This window comes from Periplaneta americana, chromosome 16 (assembly GCF_040183065.1).
Source record: "Periplaneta americana isolate PAMFEO1 chromosome 16, P.americana_PAMFEO1_priV1, whole genome shotgun sequence".
Classification (NCBI taxonomy): domain Eukaryota; kingdom Metazoa; phylum Arthropoda; class Insecta; order Blattodea; family Blattidae; genus Periplaneta; species Periplaneta americana.
In genome coordinates this window covers 156146537-156173126 of record NC_091132.1, presented here as the reverse complement: position 1 = coordinate 156173126, position 26590 = coordinate 156146537, and the positions used below count along the sequence as shown (strand labels likewise).

The following is a 26590-nucleotide window of genomic DNA, read 5'->3' as shown; positions in this document are numbered from 1 at the left end:
TGGCCCGGGTTCGATTCCCGGTCGGGGCAAATTACCTGGTTGAGGTTTTTCCGGGGTTTTCCCTCAACCCAATATGAGCAAATGCTGGGAACTTTCGGTGTTGGACCTTGGACTCACTTCACCGGCATTATCATCTTCATTTCATGCAGACGCTAAATAGCCAAAGATGTTGATGAAGCGTCATAAAATAACCTACCAAAATAAAATTAAATATTTGAATTTGTCCACCTCTTCGAAGGATACACCTCCAATTTTTATATTTCCATTTTGTACAATATTATGGTCACGAAATATCAGGGGCGTATTTTGCGGGCTACCGGGGCTACCGGCAGTAGCCCAAGGAAATTACAAAAGAAAAAGTTTATAATATAACATACTGTAATAATGTTGTATTACTAGTTTTACCATAGTAATTAGAATTAAAGTAATTGTTAGATATATTTTGTGTAATAATAGGGTCAGCAGTAGCCCAAACCCTTTAACCAGTATACGCCTCTGCGAAATATAATCATCTTTCGCTGTCACTCGGAAATTCGTGGAATGATATTGCTCCTTCACTCTTTTTTTCTATTCGAAGTACACAATAGTACACAATAATACGTCATTTTGAATCATATCACAATAAACTCTCATACCAGTAGAAAGAAGCGCAATATTACTAATTATAATCGTAAAAGAAACCATAGACACATTCCTCAGTGAACCTTGGGAGTCAGTGCCATCTGGCGGGAATTTCATATTTTCTCGATTACAGCTTTAACACAGGAATCAAAATGAATTCTCAAGGCCGGTAAAGGAGAAGCGAATCGAGCATCAAGTCGGCCGTGATTTAACTTACAGAATTATTCATTTTATTTCCAGATGCAGCTCAAAACCTGCAATGAAATAATGTGCATTAGTGGCAAAAAAACAACACTATTTGATGGTCATTTCGCAAAAACATCCGAAATAATTTTTTTATTTAGTCAGCGAGTGCCTACCCTAAGCTTAAAGCTGCTGTGCTTCCCTATGGGTCCTCCTCCGGACCAAAAAAAATCAATGTTTGCACTGTATCCAAAATGCACAAATTGTCAACTGTAAATGTGGTGTAAATGACGTAACAGTTGAACATAATGTGTCTACGTTATCCTTCCATTGGCTTGAAAGCTAATTTCATACATGAACAAAAATGATATTGAAAATTTCTAGCCCTTTATTATACCCTTTCCAATAACCACAGTTACAATCAATTTCTGCCCTTCGTAGATAATGTAGCCTATCTCCCAAGCTCTAATATTGTATTCTCTCTTTCCTACATAAATTATATTTGCGTTTTGTTTTATATTTTATAACTATTTTTGGCTGTATATTGTAGTATAATGTAAATTTTAAAAGCGTCCATTGGCTCGTATGACTAAAATGATAATTCACGACGATGTATCTCCAACGCGGTTATACGTCCTTGTCAAGTGGGTTTGATCTCATTTGGGTATTCAAAAATTAAAATAAATATATATTTGTTGTGACTATTGTAAATACTGTTAGAATATTTTGTTTATAGGATTGGAACGCCCACTAAGAGGAAATCATCAGAATCTGTCGATATTGCACATGAAGGGAACACGACTGTATGTCAGATTCCAAATAATTCAGGATCCTCGGAAAAACCTGTGGGGACTCATGAAGATGAGCAGAAACTTGAATTCAAAGCATCTGAACAATGTTTCTCGAAATCGTCAAAACTGAAAATACATTCAATCAAGCACGCAGGCAAGAAATCCTTCAAATGTGGTGTTTGTGGAAAGTGTTTGTCGCGGTCGTATAGTCTAACAAACCATGAACGCCTGCACACAGGGGAGAAGCCTTTCAAATGCTTTGTTTGTGGTGAGAGTTTCTCTCGTTCCTCCACCTTAAAAAGCCATGAAAGCCGTCACACAGGCGAGAGTCCTTTCAAATGCGATGTGTCTGATAAGTGTTTCTCGTATTCAAATAATCTAAAATCTCATGAACGCCTTCACACAGGCCAGAAACCCTTCAAATGCGATTTGTGTGGACAGTGTTTCTCGCAGCAGTCTATACTAATAACGCATGAACGCCGTCACACAGGTCAAAAGCCCTTCAAATGCGATTTGTGTGGCAAGTGTTTCTCGCAGTTGTCTAACTTAAGAGCACATGAACGCCGTCATACTGGCGAGAAACCTTTCAAATGCGATGTGTGTGGTAAGTGTTTCTCGTATTCGAGTAGTCTAAAATGCCATGAAAACCTGCACACAAGCGAGAAATCCTTCAGATGCGATTTGTGTGGTAAGTGTTTCTCGCAGCTGCCTTACCTAAGGAATCATGAACGCCTTCACACAGGTGAGAAAGCTTTCAAATGTGATGTGTGTGGTAAGTGTTTCTCACAATCGAGAGATCTCAAACCCCATGAACGCCGTCACAACCTTTCAAATGCGAGGTGAGTGGTATGTGTTTCTCGCAGCTGCGTTATCTAAGGAATCATGAACGCCTTCACACAGGCCAGAAACCCTTCAAATGCGATTTTTGTGGCAAGTGTTTCTCGCAGCTGCCTTACCTAAGGAATCATCAACGCCTTCACACAGGCGAGAAACCTTTCAAATGCGATGTGTGCGGTAAGTGTTTCTCACAATCCACTAGTCTCAAATGCCACGAACGTCGTCACACAGGCGAGAAACCCTTCAAATGCGATGTGTGTAGTAAGTGTTTCTCGTATTCGAGTACTCTAAAATGCCATGAACGCCTGCACACACTCGAGAAAGCTTCAAATGCGATTTCTGTCGTAAGTGTTTCTCGCAGCTGTCTAATCTAAGGACACATGAACCAGCGCACAAGCAGATGTCGCACGTAAGAAAACATGAACGACTGCACAAAAGAGAAACATTTTAAATGCAATGTTTGTGACAACTGTTTCTCGTATTCATGTAGCCTAAAAGGACATGAACGCTTGCACTCGGACGATAACGATTACAAATGCAATTGAGGATTCTACTGTCACGTATGGGACGGTTGCTCACAATTTTATTTTGGAATAATTACTCTAACGGCTAGTAAAATGGTTAAAAAAAAATTTGCCTTGTTATGAGACTTAACAGGACATTTCATTAGATTCAGAGTGCATTTAGACTCTTAGTGCAAGCCCTATTACTGGGGTTACTTAAGATTTTATTGTCACGTATGGAACACTCGAAGTCCACCATCAAATTGCTTTTGTAAGATTACTATAAAAATTCAGATGATCTATCAATGTTAGAAATTTGAGAAATTTTCTGTTTTCATTGTGAAGTTAGTTTATCGACTAGACTAGACCATTCAGATTAATTTCTTGCTCTTCAACAGAGCAGAATTTACCTTTAATTGTGTTGTCACGTTTGGGACATAAGTTGTGCATTAAACTATGAAAAATGAAATCAAGAACATTTTTTCTTGGCATTCTCAAACTATTTGGTTAGAAAGAAACAAATTTAACATATAACAAACAACAGTGTGACAACATTAACATGATATATTACAGATTCTCAAATTTGAAACTTCCTTCTTATTCACCTGTTTGGGTGATCATTTTTACAATGTCCCCCAGATCATTCATAGATGATGCAGTCTGGATCCATTGGACATTTGTACTCCCAACGCAAAACTCGTGCGTAACTGACATTTTAATTCTATTATCTGAATTAACCTTTTTGACCTGATCTGGGTATACTTGCTCTTCATATGTAACAGTTACCCATTCTCCTACTTCTTACTTGAGTTTCTTCTGGCAGGGCGTGTAACTTATATTTATATCATTACACGAAAGGTAGAAATTCCTGGAACCACGGCCACTGTGTTCAATGAATTGCCTTTTCTATTTCAGTTCTGATATCGTCTTCATTAATGTGGAAAATACAAGTTTACGGTACTGACTGTGTTTGAAATCAGCAAAATATTTTGCACACTCCACAAACTTGGAATTTCTTTTATTCATAATCTTTTGTCTCACTGAGCGTTTCACAGTACCTGTCACGTCACCTACTTGTATCACATCTTTCCTGTGAGACGTATTGAATTATTTCCAACTCAATTGTTTCTTGTGTTGTCAGAAAGGAAGCGCATCAACATAACAATGTACTTATTCTTAAATTCAGATGTTGGTTCTTCACTCCAAATTGCTTCTTCAGCAGGCTGTAGTGAATCCCCTTCCAACATAAATATTGTGTTACAAAGTTGAACGTGACAAATATAATGTCTTTATCCTTACGTGCATTATCGGAATAGACTTGAAATGTCTTGCATTTATCTATGTAGATTGTAGCAGCTGTAAACAAAAGGATGCGTCTCCTGGAGCATAAAGCAGCTTGTATTTCATCCTGGTATCCACAATTAAATGATATTGAGAAGTCCACCCGTAATATACGAACATTATAATGTAATTTGTTATTTTCAGCTGTCATGGCTTGAATTCAATTTAGATTGACATGTCACATCATTTCTGGAAAATCGATAATTATAATATCTCGAATGTCATCTACAAAGCCTTCCTTCAAAAACAAAGTCAGTCTACCATCTGAATCTTTTTCCCAGACCTTCCATGTGACTTTTGTTTCATTTCATCATATATATATATATATATATATATATATATATATATATATATATATATATTCCTTTTAAATATTCCTTGCAAGAGTTCTACCATAATGAAGAATTTGATGAAACATTATTTAGCGTAAATTTCCAGAATTCTTCAGAATAATTTATTTTAGTGCTCTCAGTTTCAAAATGAAGTGTTCATGTATCTGACATCTGCATTGATCACATGGCATATCCTTCAATAAGAGGACATTTTTGGGTTTCAAATTGCAAAACTTTGATAAGCTTGAACTGAAGCGTGGATTTTCCTTTGGAAGGATAGCAAAAGGCTCTTTCAAAAACATTGTAATGTAATGTTTCTGTATTGTCATCTTTTTGCCATTTTCCCATATAACAGTTGAATCTTTGCTGTGCCCGTGTATACAATGCAAGGACGAAAAAAAGAAATTTGTAACCGAGCTATAGTCTTTCTGCGAATATCACTAGTGGATTTTTATAAGCGTTTCATCCATTCTATAGTATAAATACATATAATGCAATATTATGTTATATAGTACCGATACATATAGTAAAAATTGTTCAGTAGTTCACTCCCAGTCACCTGATTCAAATTACTAACAAATCCATGTCAGGTATGGGACATGAAAACAATTGCAAATATGTAAATAAAAAAAGGCATTAGAATTCTCAAAATTGCAAATGAAGATTAACCATACATAATAATACTATTTAAAAATATAATAACTTTACTCTTGTTATACTTGCTTTCAAAGAATATGAAAATATAACCTTTTAATGTCACGTATGGGTCACCAACTATAAAATATTTCTGTAGTTTGAATCTTCCTTTGTTATAGATGGATTTAGGTTTTAATACCTGTGAACATACTACAAATACTCGCAACTTTCTCTCAGTACTCAAAAACCTTTCAAATCTTCTTTAAAATGCTGCTAGCCACTCCCTAACTTGTTATTTTTCTTTGCTTTGGCAGCTGTTCCAAAGTCTTCATGTTTAAACTGGAATATTGCACACATAACATGAAATAAACCTAATTTTCAACCAGACATGCGTAATATAAGGCTTTTTCTTTTAAACTTTAAGGAGAAAACTTCTCCTTTGTTAACTTGCCCAAAATCGTCTCTGGGTTGACATTTCTGTGAAATGCCCCAGTTTGTGATCTTTTCCGCAATGGAGTATCCTAAAAAGACATGTAAACTGCTTTAGAGGTAAACAATCTTTAAAATGTGTTGTTTGTGATGTTTCTTGAGCTCCAGTTATCTAAATGTCTATAAACGACAGCATACAGGAGAATTGCCTTTGTAATGCGATGTTTGTCTGCCATTCTCGCAATGCAGTAATTCATATTCGCCAGCACACTGGTGAGGAGCCTGGTGATGATTGTGGTTAGTGTCTCTTGCGAGAAGCATTTTTTACAGTTTAATATGCCGTTAAAGCTAGGGAATAGCCTTTCAAATGTGATATTTGTCAAAATTGTTTTGCTGATAAGTGTGTCTTAAATAATCATGTATTCAAACATGCTGCTAACAAACGTGTTCTTAAATATACTGACGAGAAACCTTTGTAATGCGATATCTGTATTGTATATTTCTTGCAGTTGTTTAACCTAAAATTTCATGAACGCCAGCAAGCCCGATAAACGTTTCGAAGTCGTCTTTGTCAAACGTTTTTCTCTCTTCAGTTACGTGTAATAAGTCATGTACTGAAATCTTACTGTCAAAATGCCCATCTACTGCCATATTTGTGGTAATTGTGTTTCAGATAGAAAAAAAGAATTGTAAATTTATGAACCCAACCATACAATTCAAATCGCATTCCGGCATAAGGCTATGGTTTCGCTCATCATCGAGCGAGCGACTTCACTATGATAGCTCAGTGTACAACTTCAGTTGATTAGTTTCCTTGCAGCAGACATCGTCCCCTTCGCCATTGGAAATATTATAGCCTCAGAAAATTTGATTCCTGGAACTAAATTTGAAGTCAATACTTGTGCTTAATCATTTGGCACTGGGTACAAGTTTATGACTTAATTTTATCGTATATAAGGAAGGGCTAAATGGTATAACTCAGATACTTTGTTCTATTTGTATTAATTATAACTTACGTTATAAATAATAGTGGTTACTATATTCAAGCTAATCGCCAAGTTCTTCAACTGAAATCTAGTTCCAGAACATATTTCATTACGATTTTTAAAAATCTTATGTAATCGATTACATTATTGCCATTTTAAAGGTTGAAATATGTTGGAAAATATCCATCGACACCCTATATATACGTTTCTGTTCCAACGACACCAAATTTAGCTTCTTTATATAAAGGCTGTCTTTAAGAAACGGCAATAATTTAATTATTGTTTCTCTCATGCATTGGAATGTACATAGAATTAGCATGTATTCTGCTAAACAGGAAAATGAATACCGCAGATAAAGTCACCATGTTTTACTTTTTCATTAGGAACAGCAATAAATTTTCCAGTAATATATTGAATTCGAAAATGACATCACTCTTAGGAAAATTGTGACTGTTTTCCCTGTATTCTTCATAAATATTACACACTTTATTGCATGTGTAATCTTTTATACTTTAGTATTGTGTAAAATGGATGGTCGTACTTTACTGTTGACGTCGCCAATGTTTTTGTAAGCTCTACATTACTCATGTTTAATTAATGTAATGTAGAATGTAGTCGCCTTTTCCTTGAGAAATTTTATGAAACGACACTATATTTTTTTCTGTAATGTATAGCTTTTTTTTTATGTTATATTGTGGTATGTGATGTGGGGAAGTTTTGTAGGTAGAGTGTATATTTGGATGCTTAAACTTAAGGTGCATCTACACAGTTCAACTTTTCTTTGATCTTCAAGCGTTCAAAGTATTGCATGCCAGGCAGCCAGCATCCTACAATAGACATGGAGATTAACTGATTTGCTTTTGACTCCGAAAATTGAACTGTCTGCACTGATGTTAAGCAATGTTTGACAAATGACTTGATAGCTGTTATCTTTTAATAAATGTACTGTAAGATGTGGCTGGATATTGAGTAGAATTCTCATGGAAATACTGGTCCTGCAGTAGCTGATTGGGATGATTAGAAATTTATGTTAAAAATTGTTGATGTAGTTTATATCCAGTAGATTATTTCCTCGATGGATTCAATGTTGAGTAGTTCATGCAGAAATTTATTTGATGTGGTGTAGTCTGGATGTTCTATGGTTGAAATTAAGGTCTGCACTCATTGTTGTCAGTAAAGAAAATCAATGCACTTTCTACTAATATGATGACTTTCGATTGTATGTTCTCACATTGCCTTATTGTTTGTGGCGTTTTCATTCGGTTTAGAAATCCTCTGATGTTAAAATTTTTATATAAATTGAGGATGGATTTTACATCATCTAATGGAGATAGATCATCTGAAATATTACATTGTAGTTTTGAAGATGATTAAGTTTGAGGCATATATTGTCGAGGTAGTGGAGGAAATTAATTTTTGTTGTTTTCTGGTGGATCAGGTTTTACATCTACTTTGCTTCGTCTCTTAATAGAATGATAAAAATGATTTATGAAACAGGGCATTCTCTGAAATTTGAAGTATGATTTCCTTGACAATTCGCACATTTTACAGTATAGTTTGGACCCCTTGATAGACTATATAAGATGATTTTCACCGCATTTCAAGCAGCTGGGTTCATGCTCACAATGTCAGAACACATGACCGAATGATTGACATTTGTGGCATTGTTCAAGACATACTTGAGGATTATAAGCTTCGACTTTGACAATTGCGTTTTACATAGTATTGAGTTGGAAACTTTCTTCTGATTTTGGGTTATTTTCAAGAGTCACTTGGAAAATAGGAAGTTTATAAGATTCTGTAGATTTTTTTTTTTCGATTCATTGTTGTACATTAATTACAGAGAAACCAAATGTTTTTATTTCATATTTAATTTCTTCCTCAGTTTAAGAATGAACGAAACACATTCAATTGTGCATGTTTTCTTTCACTAAAAATAAGAGTAGGTTACATGAGGCAATTGAAAGCTATCCATTGTCAGTTAGTGGGTGTTTTGTGCATATTTCGTTCAACAGTAGCATGTAGCGACCAGCTGATTGTTCTAGGAGGCCGTGAAAAAACTAAAAACTTTTTTATTAGGTGATGGTGGACCTTTGCAGCTGAATATGGCGGCAAGTACGATTACCTTCATTGAAGGTTATAGCAAATGCGAGTGCTTATGGAGTGTTGAACCACAATTTTGCTAATCAAGTACGCATTAGTATTGGATTGATATTTAATATTTATTAATTAATATAAATACATAGTTGAAATGACGTTCAACACGGTGCACCAGGTAGACACAGAATTTGCTTACATCTTAATTTAACGTTAGTTTTCAACTTGATTCTTTCAATATTTTTTCCCGATTGTATCTGTAAACGCATGGAAAATTGAACCGTGAAGATGCACCTTTAGTGATTTGTTGATACACTCTTTCTATGGGAAAGAGATTTGCTGGCTACAACAGATGTATATGCCATTCCACAGCTCTACATGGGAGCAACAAATTTTTCAAAAGTCGGTGGAATTACTAATGGGTCCTTGATAAAAAAAAAAAATTCATGCTTTTTTTTTTAATGAGGTTGTATTTGTTGACAGGAATGTCGTCGCTGTCTTTAATAAAAAAATTTTTAATTGTAATTTTATCACTGTTCATAATTGATTTTCTAACGGTGGTTACTAATTTCGAACAAAATCAATAGTGGCGCGCATCATAAAATCATCCAATCAAATCGTCTCATATCTACTCGTTTTACTTTCATAAAGATATGGTATCAATAAGGAATAATTTGCTATTGATCTTACATGTTTAACATACCTTATCCGCCATTGTCATATTTACGAAACGCTGTTGACAATTCACAAATTGTAATTGTCAAAGCAGGTAAGAATTGTCAGAAAATAAATGCTACAATATTCTGACATATCTGTATTACGTGAGAGGTTAGGTTAATTTAGATTAGGTGTCTAGTAGCTATTATGTAAGAGGTGTTGGCTACACTAAAAATCCCTTTAGTCCCTCCCTCAAATTCCTTAACATTCATGAAATATCACAGTGTTTTTGTCACGCATGACAAATTTGATATATGAGTAAGCTATGTATTTGGGGTGGAATTGGTATGCTTACAGCTCTCCTAGTGACCACATCCAATTTCCACTAATCCATACTATAAATCCTAAGCATTTTCAGGTTATTTAGGGTATTTTGGAACTGTCCCGGTCACTTCAGGTCTTAATTATGTGAAAGCTTAGGTTAGGTTATTTGTGTAGTATTATGTTAGAGGTTAGGTCAGGTCAGGTTAAGTTAAGTTAGATTAGGTGTGTAGTATTATGTGAGCAGTGTTGGCTACACTGAGAATACCTTTATTCCCTCCCTCAAATTACGCGAATTCAGGAAATGTGGCAGTGTTTTTCATTCACGCATGACTAATTTGGTGTTTCAACAGGGGCGTATTTTGCGGACTACCGGGGCTACCGGCGGTAGCCCAATGAAATTACACGTGATCGGTTTCTTCGCAGGCGCAAAGCAACAATACGCTAGCTCTAAATGTGATTGTGTTCTTGCAGTGCATTATTTTAAATCTGTGATTTGTTCGAGTGTCTAAGAGTTATATTAATTGTGAATTATTAAGTTTTTAATTTCCCAATTAAGTGATATTGTGAAAAATATGGCAGAACAAGTTTCTGGAGAGGTTTGTGTTGAAAATGACTGTGTAATAGAAGGTTTATTAAAAGTGCCTTTTAACAGTCGTACATAACAACGAGAAAGTTGAAATTGTGAAAATGGAAAGACCAACTCCTGAGTTAAATTTGTCCATGGACGTAAAAGAAAAACAGCGTGAGTACACACGCCATTTCACTTCAACATCATATGGTAAGTGGAATTGGTTGTGTGGTACTTCTAAACTATCTAAACTATTTTGCTGGCCATGTTTGTTATTTAGCCGCGAAACTAATGTGTGGTCAAAAGAGGGGTTTTCTAATATGAACTCCCTTCGAACGGCAGTCCTAGAATACGACAAATCAAAAGCTCATAATTGTAGTAGCAGGAACTTTGCAAACTTTGGAAAGACAAGAATTGATTTACAGCTAGATGAGCAAAAAGCTCTACACATCAACCAACACAATGCTCTTGTGAAAAAAAAATCGGGAGATTTTATTGCGTCTTATTAACGCAGTCTGCTTTCTAGGAAAACAAGAATTGGCTTTTCGGAGTCATAACGAGAGTGTGGAATCAAACAATATAGGAAATTATATTGAATATTTAAGTTCCTTAAGTGAATTTGACCATTTACTGGCCAATCATCTTGAGAGTTCAACAGTATTTCGTGGTACTTCTCCCGCAATTCAGAGTGACTTAATATTTGCTATAAGTGGGGTTATGATAAAGAACATAAAACCTTTTGTGGCCATTGTTGATGAAACAAGTTACTGCTCTAATCAGAGTCAATTGTCCACTGTTTTAAGATACGTCGACAGTACTGCCAATGTTCAAGAACAGTTTATAGGATTCACAAATGTCAGTTCGGACAAAACTGCTGCTGCTTTGTTTCAGCATGTGGAAGGTGTTACAGCAGAATACAATGTCGGCAATAAGTTAATTGCACAGACATACGATGGTGCTTCAGTTATGGCGGGAAATATTAATGGCTTGAAAACAAAAGTTCAAGAAAAGTATCCTCAAGCACTATTTGTCCATTGTTACAGCCATGTTCTCAATTTAGTTTTGCAACAAACTACTTCATCCATTCCAGAATGCCGCATTTTTTTCAAAACACTGTCGGGTTTAGCTGCATTTTTCTCATCATCTCCTAAAAGATCAGAAAACTCAAGGAATTTATGAACAAGAAACTCCCAAAAGTAGCACCAACTAGATTGAATTTTACATCTCGGTTTGTAAATACAGTAAAGGAATACAGAGAAAAACGGACTGCTTTCTTTAAAAATATAATTTGTAATGACTCTGAAGAAAACTGGGATGATGCTGTAATTGTGCAGGCTCAAGGATATTTGAATTTTTTCACACAGTTTCAGAATATATTTCTTCTTGAAGTCTATCCTAGAGTGTTTACACATACAGATGTGCTCTACAACATTCTTCAGACAAAAAGTCTAGACATAGCATACTACTTGCAAGAGGTATCAAAGTTAAAAAATACTCTATCCGAGTTCAGATGTAGTGGGTTTCCGTCCATATGGAGTAATATGGAAAATGAAAATTCTTCAGCCAATACAATGGAACCACGATTAAAGCGAAGAAAAGGAGATGATGAATTGAAATACAGGCAGCTGTACTACAGCATACTAGATCGTATGCACATGGAAATTACTGACAAATTTTCTGATTATGGAAAGCTTCAGTTCACACATCTTCTAGATTCTCAAAAATTTTCTGCTTATAGAGAAAACTTCCCGAATGAGGCACTAAACAAATTATTTCAGTCCTATAACAGTCACTTTGATCAAATACGTTTGAAAAATGAATTAAGTGTAATATATTCAGCAGAAGTCTTTGATTTTTCGAACAAACCTATCCATGAAATATTATCTGCCATATATGAAAACCAGCTGAACCAAGTTATTCCTGAAGTCCTTAAATTGGCAACATTAATTGTGACAATACCAGCTACGTCAGCATCGGTAGAAAGAAGATTTTCTGCGTTGAAGAGAATAAAATCTTACTGTAGATCAACTCATACACAAGAACGTTTATCCGGCTTGGCACTGATATCCATTGAAAAGTCATTTCTACAGAAACTTTGCAAGTGGCCCAACTGTAATTTCAAGGACGAAGTCATCAACGTATTTTCGTCCCAATCAAGACGTCTGGAATTCACATAAATATGTAAGGGATTTTAAAATATATTTTGTGTAATAATAGGGTCAGTGGTAGCCCAAACCCTTTAACCAGTATACGCCACTGTGTTACAAGTAAGATGTATTTGGGGCGGTCGTGCAGGCATACAGCTCTGGTAGTCATCGCATCTAAAATCCACTACTCCATGCTATAAATTTTAAGTATTTTCAAGGTATTTCACATTGGCAGTGATAAAAGTGTGCAATATTCGTTTACAGTGGCGGATGGATGCTCTATCTTGAATCTATTAATCAGTAATATTGACAGAAAACTAATAATATTAAAAATATAAAATATGAATCATGAAACTACAGCCGTTTTGAATCTCGACCGTCTGCTTGCTCACGGCCATCTGGAAAAACTTCGTTATTTCGTTGAGGATTTAGTCAGCCCTGACCTGTGTGACATATTGAAGAAGGTACTGCATGAAATAGTTTAACGAATATCAGCTGTCGTAGATAGTCCTACGCAATGATGTCTTATTCCTCCGAGGATTATCTGGACCAGGGACATGCTGTCACATCTGAGGTTAAATTCGAGAAAGTTCAGGTGCCAATTTCGTCCGCTTTAGTGAAACGCGAACCTGAGGTAAGTGGAACACATGAACTGCGCTACTTATTCTTCTTCCATTATGTGTCTTGTATTTTTATTGTCACGGACACTGTCTCTTTACAGTATTACTTGCAATGGTTTTTTATTTTTGATACAGATATAAAAATCTTTTGGCTCTGTATCTTCTACGTATGTAATGTTGCAGAGACGTCTAATGTTCATCTTACATGGTTTTATGTTTCAAATTGGAAACGAAATTGCTTGTTACATTTATGCTTAAAGGTTGCCAAACCACACATTTCCGCAGTGTTACTTAAGGACATGACTTCCGTTTGTTTTCTGCGTGTTTTGTCTAAAATTCTCAATCCGGGCACTCCCTTACGGTTTCAAATGATTAATTTTGTATTAGGTGTACGTACAAATATAACTCTAATTACTTTATAAAGTTTTAGGCTATCTTTTAATAGGGTTGTCATACGTCCGTATTTTCTACGGTCAGTTTGGGCCGTATTCATAGACATTTTTTAGCGCGGACTTTCGGTGGATGATCAGCGTTTTTCGTATTCATAAACCAGTGTTAGCGATAGGATATGATTTGAATTCTGTACAAGTAGCCAGTGGATAGCCGGGGCTAGCTTAGTACGCTCGTAGCGCGTGTTGCGAAATGTCTATGAATAGACCCTTTGTATTTTAAGAGAGAGTAGATTAATAATGATTGGTTGCTACATCCTTCAAGGGATGGCCCTTTTACATAGCCACCAATGGTAGCCTAATATCCACAGTTTCCTACACTTAGGTTTTAATCATATAGGCTATCAAAGACGAAAGTACTACATTCAGAGATTACAAAGCTCACTTCAAGGAATCGACCTGGTTGGCGAGTTGGTATAGCGCTGCCCTTCTATGCCCAAGGTTGCGGGTTCGATCCCGGGCCAGGTCGATAGCATTTAAGTGTGCTTAAGTGCGACAGGCTCATGTCAGTAGATTTACTGGCATGTAAAAGAACTCCTGCGGGACAAAATTCCGGCACATCCGGCGACACTGATATAAACTCTGCAGTTGCGAGCGTCGTTAAATAAAACATAACATAACTCATTTCAAGGAGAAAACATAAATGTATCTCAGGCAACCAAACTGGCGATATTGGTCGCTGAAGGAGAAGATTTTGAAGAAAATGTTATGAACATTTACGACAGTGCAAATCGTTTTGAAAGACTGCACCAAAATGGAGATATTTCGTCTCTTATTGTTGATACCCCTTCGTTTTGAAAGAAGGCACCACAGTGGGGGCATTTCATCTTCATTATTGTTCATACACCTTCGTTTTAAAAGACGGCACCAAAATGGGGACATTTCGTCTCCATTATTGTTCATATCCCTTCGTTTTAAAAGAAGGCACCAGAATGAGGAAATTTCGTGTCCAGCTTTGTTCACCACATTCTAGTTTATCAGCTACTGAAATTTATTGATTCAGAGACATTCTAATGAGGAAGTGAAGAAATTTATTAAGTTATGCTAAACTTGGGAACATGATCAGTTATTAAAACAAAGTAACTTGCAGCTTAGTTCACCGAGGTGAACTGTAAAGACATCAATGTAAGAAAATTTAAAGTTAGTAGAAAATCAGAAATATTAAAATATCCCAGGGTCGGAATTAATATGAAAATAAAATAAAACAGGTCGTAAAATAAAGTGTCACCATATACCAGTTGATTCTATAAGTGAATGAGAAAATTACACAGGAAATAGAGGAATCTCTACTGAAGATTTTGAGATATTATGGAACTTGAAATCTGTAAATTCAGATTAAGGCGATCATGGCAGTTTTTCTGTAAATATCTGGGTCAGCATTGTAGACTTCAAGATCATCTCATTGGGCCACATCTTCTGCACGTCCATCTGAAAGGCCACGACATGTAACCTTTACTACTAGGGATGTTTGGAATTGCATCTTGCTGTACAGTAGTTCAATGGAATAAAAGCACAGAATGGTTGTTTTGGATTATACACAGCTTCACTTCATACACAAGAAATTTCTAGCCATCCAGTACAGTCGATCATAAAATAATATATGGGTCCTAACAACTAAACTTTTCAGAATCTTATTATTCTTCTTAACAAGTTACTGAGATTTTGAGATTGCCGCAACAAAATCCCGAAACTACGCTACAGTATTTGCACAATAATGTTTTACCTGTAGGAAAGCCTGAAATATCCAAAAATATGCGCGATCAATTTTGCGTATTCATAATCACAGACGTACCTATATAATATGTATGACTTTCAAAAGGCGACTAAAATTATGCTACTGCATACGAATTCTGGACATATTCTTCATAATGTATGGCACATACAGCGAGTTCTAGTCGAGCTGTGGTATGCAGATATATAGAAAGCAGCTTATAACGTTAGAAGTCATCTTATAACCTCCTGTAATAAATTATTGATTTAGGAAATCCCTTTGTACTGCAGGAACAGAATTTTTTGGATCTGGATGTGACTGGTATAAAGGAAGAATATGTGGACCAGAGTGATGACGTCACGTCTGAGAGAAAATGTGAGGAAGATCCGCTGTTAATTTCGTTCCCTGTGGTGAAACGTGAACCAGAGGTGAGTGCAGCATGAAGAATGAACTGCGATTTCTTCTTCCATTGTTTATTTTTTTAGTTGGTTATTTAGCGTCTAAGATTGGTGATAGCGAGATGGTATTTGGCGAGATGAGGCCGAGGATTCGCCAAATACTACCTGGCATTCACCATACGGATGGGGAAAACTTCGGAAAAAAACCAACCAGGTAATCAGTCCAAGAGGTGATCGGACCCGCGCCTGAGCGCAACTTCAGATCAGCAGGCACGTGCCTTAACCGACTGAGCCACGCTGGTGTTTGTCTTGTGTTTTGATTGTCACGGACACTACATCTTTGCAGTAGTGTTTGCAATGCCTTTTACTCTATGATAGAGACAAATAAAATTCCTTCACTATTCACTATTACAAGTTCTGTCATGTTGCAGAGAACTTCAATGTTGAACTGTTATTTCGTTTTATGTTTTAAATTTGAAAACGAAACTCTTTGTTAAACTTTTTTTAAAGATTGTCAAGCTACACATTCCCGAAGTGTATTTGGAAATGTATCGTATTTTAGAACTCAACTGCTTTTTGTTTTCTCTGTTCTGTCTAAAATTCTGAATACTGTTTATGGGTGAATATTCTGAAATGGGCAAATGTGAACAACAAAACTGGAAAGAATATAGGCCTATTACATTAAATTGTGTACTTTTTTTCTCACATTTGCTCCTATTATTAAAGATTCTGGTATCAGTTGAGATTAAAAAAAAAATGTTATGTGAGATTTTCTAATTAAAAAAAAAACAAGGGATCTCTTACAGCCAATTGTTTAAGGCATCTTCTAAACTTCTGTACTTCAGATTTCACTTGTCTTCGAAGATTTCTTTTTTCACGATCAGTCATATCTGCTGTATTCTTTCTTTTTTTATATTCTTTGCCATAGTCCCTTTTTTTCTGCAACTCCTCTTCAGTCATATTTGCCTACGTATCTTTTCCCTTTCATATTTCCTACTTTTATCGTCAGACTTTTTTTCTTTCCTATAAACAATCACATGAAATAATATTCGAAGTAACTTTATCCACCAGTATTTAATAATTATATGTTAAATGAAACCTCGGTCCCACAATTAAGGGACCAACGTTACAGGGACCGTTGTTACAAATTAGTATAATTTCCGCAATAGTTCTGACAAAATCGTTAAAAATATCATGGAGTTTAGATTTTTTAGTCGACAAACATTGTAATGTTTTGCATATACTACGAAAGTTTAATATATACAAAAATATATTTAATGCCACCTGGGACGGGTGTTACCAATAGAAAACATAACATTCAGTCATCAGTAATGATTTTTGTATTTTTCAATCATTTAAGTTACGACAATGCACGAAAAGTTTTTTTTTTAACTGGCGCCATGTTGACCTCACATCACTACCAACCGTTAAAATTTACCACATGAAGCAAAATTGTCTTTTCTGTAGCTCTTTTATTTCGAGAGACCGTCGTTACGAAATTTTTGGGGACAAACTTTACGTTAAAGTTGTGTTCTTTCAGAATTAAACAAACAATTCTTGTCTTTCATAAGTATTTTAACTATTTATTTTTATAATCTTGGCCGAGGAAATAAAATCAAATCGAAACATTCCGAGAAAAACCTAGTAAAACGAGTAAAATGTAGTTGGGGACATAGGGACCGTAGTTACATTTTGATGTTTGCTTATTTTTTAATTATAAATTTTAAAATTAATCCTTTTATGCTTTGTTTCCAACTAAAAAATGTGAGAGTTAGTTAATTAAACGCAAAAGTAATCAGTTAACATTTTCAAGAAACTCCTTAAATCAGCCGGGACATACATTTACCCATTTCAGAATATTCACCCTTATAGTTTCGCAATAATTGATTTTGCATTAGGTGTAGGTACAAACATAATCTGTCTTAATTTATTTTTCATCCATTGTTTTTCAGTATTTATTTATTTGCAGTACATCCTTCATAAATTATTATTTTGCCCGTAGAGAACACATATTTAGTATCTTTATGGTACATAATGAGGCTGATTTTGAGTGAATTTCGTAATAGGTTCTAAATTTTGCAAAATACTCTTATGCATATGGACAGGTACAGCATGCATGAAACTGTTGTGTATTGTATCTGCTGTTATTCTGTCAGTGAAGTGCATTTAATTTTAATACAGTTAGAAAGACATAACTAGACTTCGAGACTGCAGACTCAATAGAGCAGTTCAGTGGGAAATCCGCATAACGGCGTACTGAGTACAGTGGTAAAGTGTATAGTGGGTGGGGCTACTGCAGAAAGAATGCCAAGAAAAACGCAAAGGAAAACGCTCTGGATTTGAAGATTCTGATGAATTATTTGCTTTTCATACAAACCTATTTTCAAACTGTGTCTGAAATTATTACACGGTTAGAAAAGTCAGAGCAAGAGATACCAGAAGCCCTCAAATTAGTTGAGGAAATGACACAGAGAATTAGACAACAATTTAATTTTATTGTTCTATTTTGAATTTTACAGTAATACTACACATGAAAATGATATACAGGGTGTTTCATAATTTCTATTACTAACTTCTAGGGGTTGTACAGGGGACTAAGTAGATAAAGTTTTGATTGGGAACTCATGTCCGGAAATTTATCATTTCGATGCAAAATAAGTTTGAAGACCGATTCGATTTAAAATCTCCCACTTCAGGTACGCAAACAAAATGGGCTGAGGGCGACTTCTGCAGTCCCCTGATTTTGTGTGTCTTCTATTTACAAGCAGTTCTACGGAGTCCACTTTCACATCAGTTGTGATTCAGTCATTGAACAGTACAGGACGAGACAGACGATATCAGAGGACTGTGATGTCGCCCTCAGCCCATTTTGTTTGCGTACCTTGAAGCAGGGAGATTTTAAATCCAATTGATCTTCAAATTTATTTTATACATCGAAACGATACATTTCTGGACATCCTAATCAAAACTTTATCTACTTAGTCCCCTCTACAACCCCTAGAAGTTTGTAATAGGAATTCTGAAACACTCAGTATTGCTGATCTGTGACAGTTTTGCAAAGTAACCATTTGTTGTAAGTAACGATTAATATTTTATTATATTTTGCTAATTAATATAGCCTATGTTCAAAATATTGAGAGACAACACATCCAAGAGCTTTTATATATTTTTTTCTCGGAAAATAAATGTCGTGTAGGGATGAAATCTACTGAAAATCTTAGACTTATCCTACTTAACCACGTATATTTTTTTACGGGTTAAAAGTATTAAGTAAGAGTAGCTGTTTGGTTTTCTGTTGTTTCTGAAAATTTTACTTTTATGGACGTGTGGGGTTTGCCAATATTCTCTTTCAGTTACAGACTTACATTGCATTGTAATTATTTTGTATCAATAATTTTTACATTTCTATCATAAACTTCAAATACAAATGCAAAAATTCTGTTACTTCAATTAGTCAATATTATCTAATTTGTTTCTCTCCTCAATCTTTATGCAACATGCGCCATTTCACCATTTATGAAGTTGTTGGCTAAGAATAATGCATATAAAATTTTAATTTTTTATTTAATATGTTAATACATATCCATTAATCTCATTTATTTCTATTTTATAGTACTCCTTCCCTCGTAAAATTTCCCTTGCTCTATGGGAACTATACCTTTAGATAATGAGTGTGTCGTGGTAGTTTAAATTACACCTTTATTTTGCCACATGTTGAAAAAAGCTTGAAAAACGCTGTTCTATAAGGAAAAGAATTACTCCATGAAATATCTGCCCCAAGAATAGTCATCTGTTAACTAAACTTCTACTGGCCTAATACGACTTATTGTCCACACCTGTGGAGTAACGGTCAGGGCGTCTGGCGGCGAAACCAGGTGGCCCGGGTTCGAATCCCGGTCGGGGCAAGTTACCTGGTTGAGGTTTTTTCCGGGGTTTTCCCTCAACCTAATACGAGCAAATGCTGGGTAACTTTCGGTGCTGGACCCCGGACTCATTTCACTGGCATTATCACCTTCATCTCTTTCAGACGCTAAATAACCTAGGTGTTGATACAGCGTCGTAAAGTAACACAATAAAAAAAAAATAAATAAATAAATAAAAAAATACGACTTATATGCACTTCTGTGGCATATAGAATCGTTGCATTTTCTCAAATGTAAATTGTGCTATCTTTCTGTTTTATTTGCTCTGTGTTAGGAAGAGCAGAGTGACTTGGACACAGTGAATGAGGAGCCAAGGGTGGAAGGAACAGCAGAGGACAACGAGATTTTCACCGAATGGTGAGTGTGGTGTGCGAGTTTATGTAGAGAGTTCATTGCGTTTGAAACTTCCTTTGCGTTAACTGCCTAGAAACACCTTCAGAAGGGCTGTATCTCTGAACTAGACCAACAGATAGCGTGCGTGCTCGTGTAGGGATGGTCTTTACATGTGCATTTGTTTTCCAGTGTATAAAAATTGAGGATTTACATAGTGTACAGTGATGTCCATCAGAGCGCAAGCGTGCCTCATCGCCCGTATGCGCTGTTCAGAGCACATACGGCACGCAGATGCAAGTCACTGGTGAACTCAAGGGTTGTACATAGAGGAAGAAGTCGTTCAGTAAGTTTTAGGCTGACGGAACTCTTGACTTCTTATGAATGAAAGAGGAGCTAATGTTCTTTGTCTGATATATGGAAAGCATTTAGCTACAAAGAGAAGCAATGTGAAACGTCTGAAATTATTAATTGATGTACCTAATGATGTATTGAAACTTTATTTTATTGACATTAAATAGTAATAAATATATGTTTAATGTAGGTCTACTGTACAGATTCTTCCTCACTACATTGCATTTTAAGTTTACAGAATAAAGTACAAAAAGAGTATGATGCTAATAGCGTAGACTCGTTACGAATTCTGTCTAAAAAATTGTCAAGATACGTTGTCCATAGACTTTCAGTTTGGCAATGTTCCTAAGCGTTGTGATGTCCTTTGGTTAAACTAGGAAAATTTCTGTGAACAGGGCCAAGTTGGAAGTCACTTTGCCGGGTAATATATCCAGGGTACGAATATTTGCGGCGCAAATTATTTATATATTTGGCAGTAAGCACGTATGTGAGCACTTATGAACATCACAAACCCAAGTAAGATCAAGATGATACAGGAAACATAATTTCGCCGGACATAAAGAGGTTGGTGTCGGCAAAAACAAGCAATCAGAAATTTAAATTTGTTTTCCACATGTGCTGTTCATATAATAAGTACATTATTAAGTATGTAACAGTTACATAGAATTAATTAGGTAGGCCACATTATCTAAAACCGCTAAGAGAAATAAAATACTATGTTTATTATTTGTTTCAGGCCTATTGTTTCATTTTTCCTTATGCACAATGTCCTGTAATTTATTTCACTTTTGTATTGGTAAGTTTAAAACAGGAAAACAGTGTTTTTATACTAGTTGGATTATTATTAATTATATTCTAGCTATTATCTGAAACTATATAAGTATTAAGTTATGGAGAAGCTACGTTTATTATTTATTGTAGCCTACTATTTTATAATTCATTGCATATTTTATTAGAGAGGTACAGTCTACAAAACATGTTCTGATTTCTTGTTGTCTTGTATGAATGTAACACATTATCTATTAAATAATAGAAACAGTTTAATTCATCTTGCAGTGATAGGGCAATAGAGCTTACTTTGCTCACCCCTTTTTATTCACTGCTGCTGTCGCAGTGCAACCAGTGAGCACTTGATCGCACGCAGAACCTTTTACGTGCTCTTGACATTGACATCGCTGGTGTATTCATATTTTAAATGCTCTTAAAAAAGCTTTATATGCTAAATTATTGTTGTATTTCACTACGTAGGCCTATTAACCAGGGAAAGCTTTTTGTCTTAAATCAGTTTCCGAGAGATGCATGCAGCTAGCTCAAACTTGGTGTTGTGTAGTGCAAGATTTCTAGATGTCGTTGGCGAACAGCTGTTATTGACGGACATTCCTGTAACATGTTCTTTAGTTTATTAGTCTCCCCTACTTAAAAAAGTTAATCAAAATATTTGAACCATATTAATTACAGCAGTATGTAAATGTATCAATGAAACTTGTATAGGCATTCGAATTACTTTAAGCTCGTATTTCGTGTGTTATTGTGGACTAGAAAACTGCCGACGTTCCAAATATCGAATCCATTGGTAGCAGTCAGTAATTTAATTCTTAAGTAATGGTGAATTTCTTTGTGCAATGTAACGATGTGCATTCACAGTTCATGCGTGTTGTACAGTTTTTATTTGCTTCACGGCATAATCGTGCAGCAGGTTGTGTTGGTCTCAATGAATTATATTTTCTTTCTTTGGGGGCGTTTTAATACTTATAATGAATGAAAAAAGAAAATTAAGTGGGGCCAGGTTCTTAAAAAAGGAAAGCAGCGATTTTAAAGAAAAAAAGAGAAATTAGCAAAAGTACTAAATATTAGTACATATTTGCATTCTGGCTCTCAAAAACAGCAACATACTTTGAACAATCGACGTCCATAACACCCGAAACTGTTTCACCAATACAATGAAGTAAAGGAATTACCTATGAGGAGGATAATACAAAATCGAAATGTAAAAACGAAGAAATAACGATATAAAAAGACACATTCACAGATGATGAGTGCCGCGAGAATGGCTAGTGTATTCCGAAAGCAGGGGTGCGGTTATTTGAGCGCCTTGTAGGCTAGTCGGTGAAAACAAGCCTCACTTTTCAAAGTCCGGGTTCATTGAATGGAAGACAAAATGTGCGTGTTAATCAGCACGAAAACTCATCTCAATATAGAACTGCCCTAATTCGACTTATTTCTAGAGCGAGTCCACACCTATGGAGTAACTGTTAGCGCGACTGGCCGCGAAACCAGGTGGCCCGGGTTCGAGTCCCGGTCGGAGCAAGTTACCTTGTAGAGATTTTTTCCGGTATTTTCCCTTAACCTAATATGAGCAAATGCTGGATAATTTTCGGTGCTGGACCTCGGATACTATTCACTGTCACCATCACTTTCAGACGCTAAATAACCTAAGATGTTGATAAAACGTCGTAATATAACTTACAAAAAATCTAGAGCGAAAACTGTAGAAAGGGTGGAGAGAAAACTGCTTAAATATTTCCAGTCACGTAAAAATATTGGCGAATTATTCTTCAAAGAATTGTCGCCATAGTGCAGTGTCGTGCACTTCAAGTACTTTCACTGTGTGCATCTGATGAAAAATTTGATTCAGCAAATATTGGTAATTTCATACATTCTTTGGAAATAATTGCGGAGTTCGATGGTTTTTAGCTACACTGCACGAAAACAATGGAAAAATTAACCTAATTTGAAAGTGAGAAAATAAACTATGTATTAATGTTTTATACAGCATAAGAATAAACCACATGAGAAGTTATACACGATTGAAATCCGAATTGGGAAACAATCGCACAAACTGGCACATTCATGCCCAAAAACGATAACACAAACGTAAATTATTTTTCTTTGAAGGATACTCTTCGATTAATGGTAATGCTCATAACATACATACAATTGTTTCAATTGAGAATGTAACTGTAACATGAAAACATAATTTGACTGGCTTTTAAGGACATGGCAACATTAATTGCATACGTTTAATTATATATAGAATAATATAGTGTTTTAAAACAATAATTGTGTCCAAAGTAACCCTAACAAGCAGGCGACTTTAGACAGAGATTTCTCAATAGAAAGGCCAACCAACTCAATTTTGGCAAACACTGTATTTTCCCATAAAATTTATTGCATACGTTAAGACTAGAATGTTAAGACAATTTTGATATTTCCATATTGTAGCATTGTATCTGTAATGGTAACGTTCCTTCAGGTGAAATAGGTTCGTTTAGGTTTGAAGTTCATTACTTTAATGTATATTTGTTGCCACTATTCTATTGAATGATAGTATATTTTCGACAGGATTCCAGCTGCCAAAAAGAGGTCTGTGTCATCAGAATTCCACAGTATTGCAGATGAAGACAACGAGACTATATGTGAGATTCCCAAGAAATCAGATTCCTCAGGAAAACATGCCCGAACTCATGAAGATAAAAAGGCATTGCAATTCGAAATGTGTAAAGAATCTCCCTCCAATGCTGCAAAATTGACGACGCATTTACGTGGGCGTGCAGTAAAGAATGCTTATAAATGCGATATTTGTGGTAGAAGTTTTTCGAACTCGAGTAGATTGAAAAGACATGTACTATTGCATACAGGCGAGAAAAATTTCAAATGTGATGTTTGTGGTAAGTGTTTCTCGGACTCCAGTTGTCTTAGAAAACATGAACGAGTGCACATTGGTGAAAAACCTTTCAAATGTGAAGTTTGCGGTAAGTGTTTTTCGCAGTCGAGTCATCTAAGATGCCATGAACGCCTTCACACAGGCGAGAAACCTTTCAAATGTGATGTTTGTGGTAGGTGTTTCTCGGTGTCTAGTAGCTTTAGAAGGCATAAACTCGTGCACATTGGTGAGAAACCTTTCAGATGCGATGTTTGTGGCAAGTGTTTATCGCAGTCGAATCATCTAAAAAGCCATGAACGCCTTCACACAGGCGAGAAAACTTTCAAATGTGATGTTTGTGGCAAGTGTTTCTCGGTGTCGAGTCATCTCAGAAGGCATAAACTCGTGCACATTGGTGAAAAACCTTTCAAATGCGATATTTGTGGTAAGTGTTTCTCTGTGTCGAGTCATCTTAGAAGGCATGGATTCGTGCACACAGGCAGTAAATCTTTCAAATGTGATGTTTGTGGTAAGTGTTTCGCGCAGTCGAGTAATCTTAGAAGGCATGAACTCGTGCACAGAGGTGACAAATCTTTGAAATCCGGCGTTTCTTGGAGTCTACACTAAAAAACCATGCACGCGTCCACAGTGGCGAGAAAACTGTCAAACGTGATGTCTTTCTTTCAATCGAGTGGCCTGAGAAACAAACTACTGCACTCAGACGAGGACCCTTTCAAATGTAATTATTTTGGTCTTCTCGGCGATGAGTAATGTAAAGTGCCATCAACACTTCCACACATTCGCGATATCATTCAAATGCGATGATTGTGGGAAGTGTTTTTCGATGTGAGTTATACAAGAAAGCATGAACAAGTCCACGCATGTGAGAGGCCTTCTGAATATATTTGCTGTCAAAATGATTTTGCTGTCTAACTTAATTACTCGTGTACAGGATAGGAAGGATGCAAACACGGTTAATTCCAGTCATCATTTATTTGTAATTGCCAAATACAACGATTTTTGTAGCTATATTATATTGTTTTATCATTCGTTTCTTTTGTAAATGAATGAACACCATTTTTGTGAATTGGAGCCAAAGCAATGCAGAGGGATGGCCATCAATGCAGATCACTGCAGCCAATTCCGAACTGTGAGTGGATTACACTTATTAATAGTAGCCTATAAATCATTAGAAGTATAGCTTCATGAATGCAGCATTATTCTGCCATATTTGAAATAATAACTCGGTTAATTCATCATATATCGCAAGTCCTGTTCTTTCCAGCATCAAAGTCTGTTGATGCAACTAAAGGCTGCAGGAGGAGGAAATATAGTTCATGTTTACTTTCTTCCTGAAAGCAGCACTCTTCGTCCACTTTTCAAAATCAATTAATGTTGTGCAAGTCCTCATTTTTACATAGCCTATTTATCCTTCGTTATTCTTATTCACTGAGCTTTCAAGATCTGAAGTTCAGTTGTTGCAAGATTGTCTTCAGAAGCAGTTTTAAAGTCATAGAACTCAAATGACTCAGATACTTCCAACGTTAAAGATGATCATTTTTTTATTAATCAGTCATTACTTTAATTGTGAAACCAGAAATTTTTGGTGATTCTCATCAATAAATCCCATAGCTGTGAGATAGAACGATGAGAACAGTAGCATCCTATTTATTATACATCTTGATTATTTACCTTTAACGTCACTAACAATTTGGTAAATTTCTTATGTAAACAATTTCCTGTATTAAATTAAACCATTATGGTATTCTATCTTATTTACTAGCAAGTGTTACTTGAAATTTAAACGAAGTTAATAATTTTTTATTATTTCATTGAATTACGCATCTTTTTCCCCGCAGAGTTCATATAAGCTTTTCCTTTCTTTGCTTTTTTTCTTTTACTGGTTATGTGCACTATCATTGATGTTGCAACTTAATCACGATACCGGTATAAAATAAGTTGTAATGTTTACAAAAATTCTGAAATTGAATATGAAACTGTAAATAGTACAGACATTCAGTGGTGTTAAAGCTGAAAGCATTGCGTATTTAAATAACGGTTGTTTCGTTTACTTCCACTGACTCATATAAGTGTTAATTATTAATAAATGTTCATATAATTTTTATATCTTTATTGTTAACTGTTTTCGTATTATCAATTACTTAAAGTTTTGAAAGAACAAAATATTACGCACTTTATTTTTTGTGTAATCCTGCATAATTTTTTGTTGTGTAAAATAGATGGCCGGACTTTATTGTTGACGTCGCGAACGTTTTTGTAATCTATACAGTGGTTATGTTTGATTAATGTAATGTAATGTCACCATTCTCTTAAGATATTTTATCAAAATCACAGGCTTTTTCCTGTCGTGCATATTATATATATATATATATATATATATATATATATATATATATATATATATAATATTGTAATATGATGTATGAAGGTTTCCTTGATAAAGTAATACTTTAGGACTTAATGGGTCTTGCTCCCTAAAGTTATGTAAATTTGTATAAGTACATAATATCAATTGACTCCGATAAAATTTCTTACAAAAAATGGCGACTGTATTAAATTAATCCAATATCTTCGCTGTATAGATTACGAAAACGTCAATGACGTCACGGTCCTTCTATTGATTCTTTCAAATTACGTAATATTGATTGCCATGTATGCACCCTATGCATTTATTCTCACTTTTTCCATA

General features: G+C 35.4%; 2 protein-coding genes across 3 annotated transcripts in view; both read left to right on the top strand.

Annotated features, from left to right (window-relative positions):
- The window catches only part of LOC138691519 (zinc finger protein 235-like), a 63757-nt gene extending 58128 nt beyond the window's left edge, over positions 1-5629 (top strand). Inside the window, exon 8 of the mRNA XM_069813536.1 lies at positions 1541-5629. Coding sequence (XP_069669637.1) covers positions 1541-1725 — 185 coding nt within the window. The 3' untranslated portion in view covers positions 1726-5629. The remainder of the gene's footprint in view (positions 1-1540) is intronic.
- LOC138691518 (zinc finger protein 723-like) lies at positions 2082-26264 on the top strand. Of its 2 annotated transcripts, none has more exons than XM_069813527.1 (4): positions 2082-2199; positions 15523-15660; positions 19828-19910; positions 23580-26264. In XM_069813527.1, the coding sequence occupies exons 1-4, from the start codon at positions 2152-2154 to the stop codon at positions 24505-24507; spliced, it is 1197 nt and encodes a 398-aa protein (XP_069669628.1). In that variant the 5' UTR covers positions 2082-2151; the 3' UTR covers positions 24508-26264. The 2 variants fall into 2 exon arrangements, with proteins under 2 accessions (XP_069669628.1, XP_069669627.1); XM_069813526.1 differs by lacking the exon at positions 2082-2199 and adding an exon at positions 12328-13086.
- Positions 26265-26590: the final 326 nt, after the last annotated feature.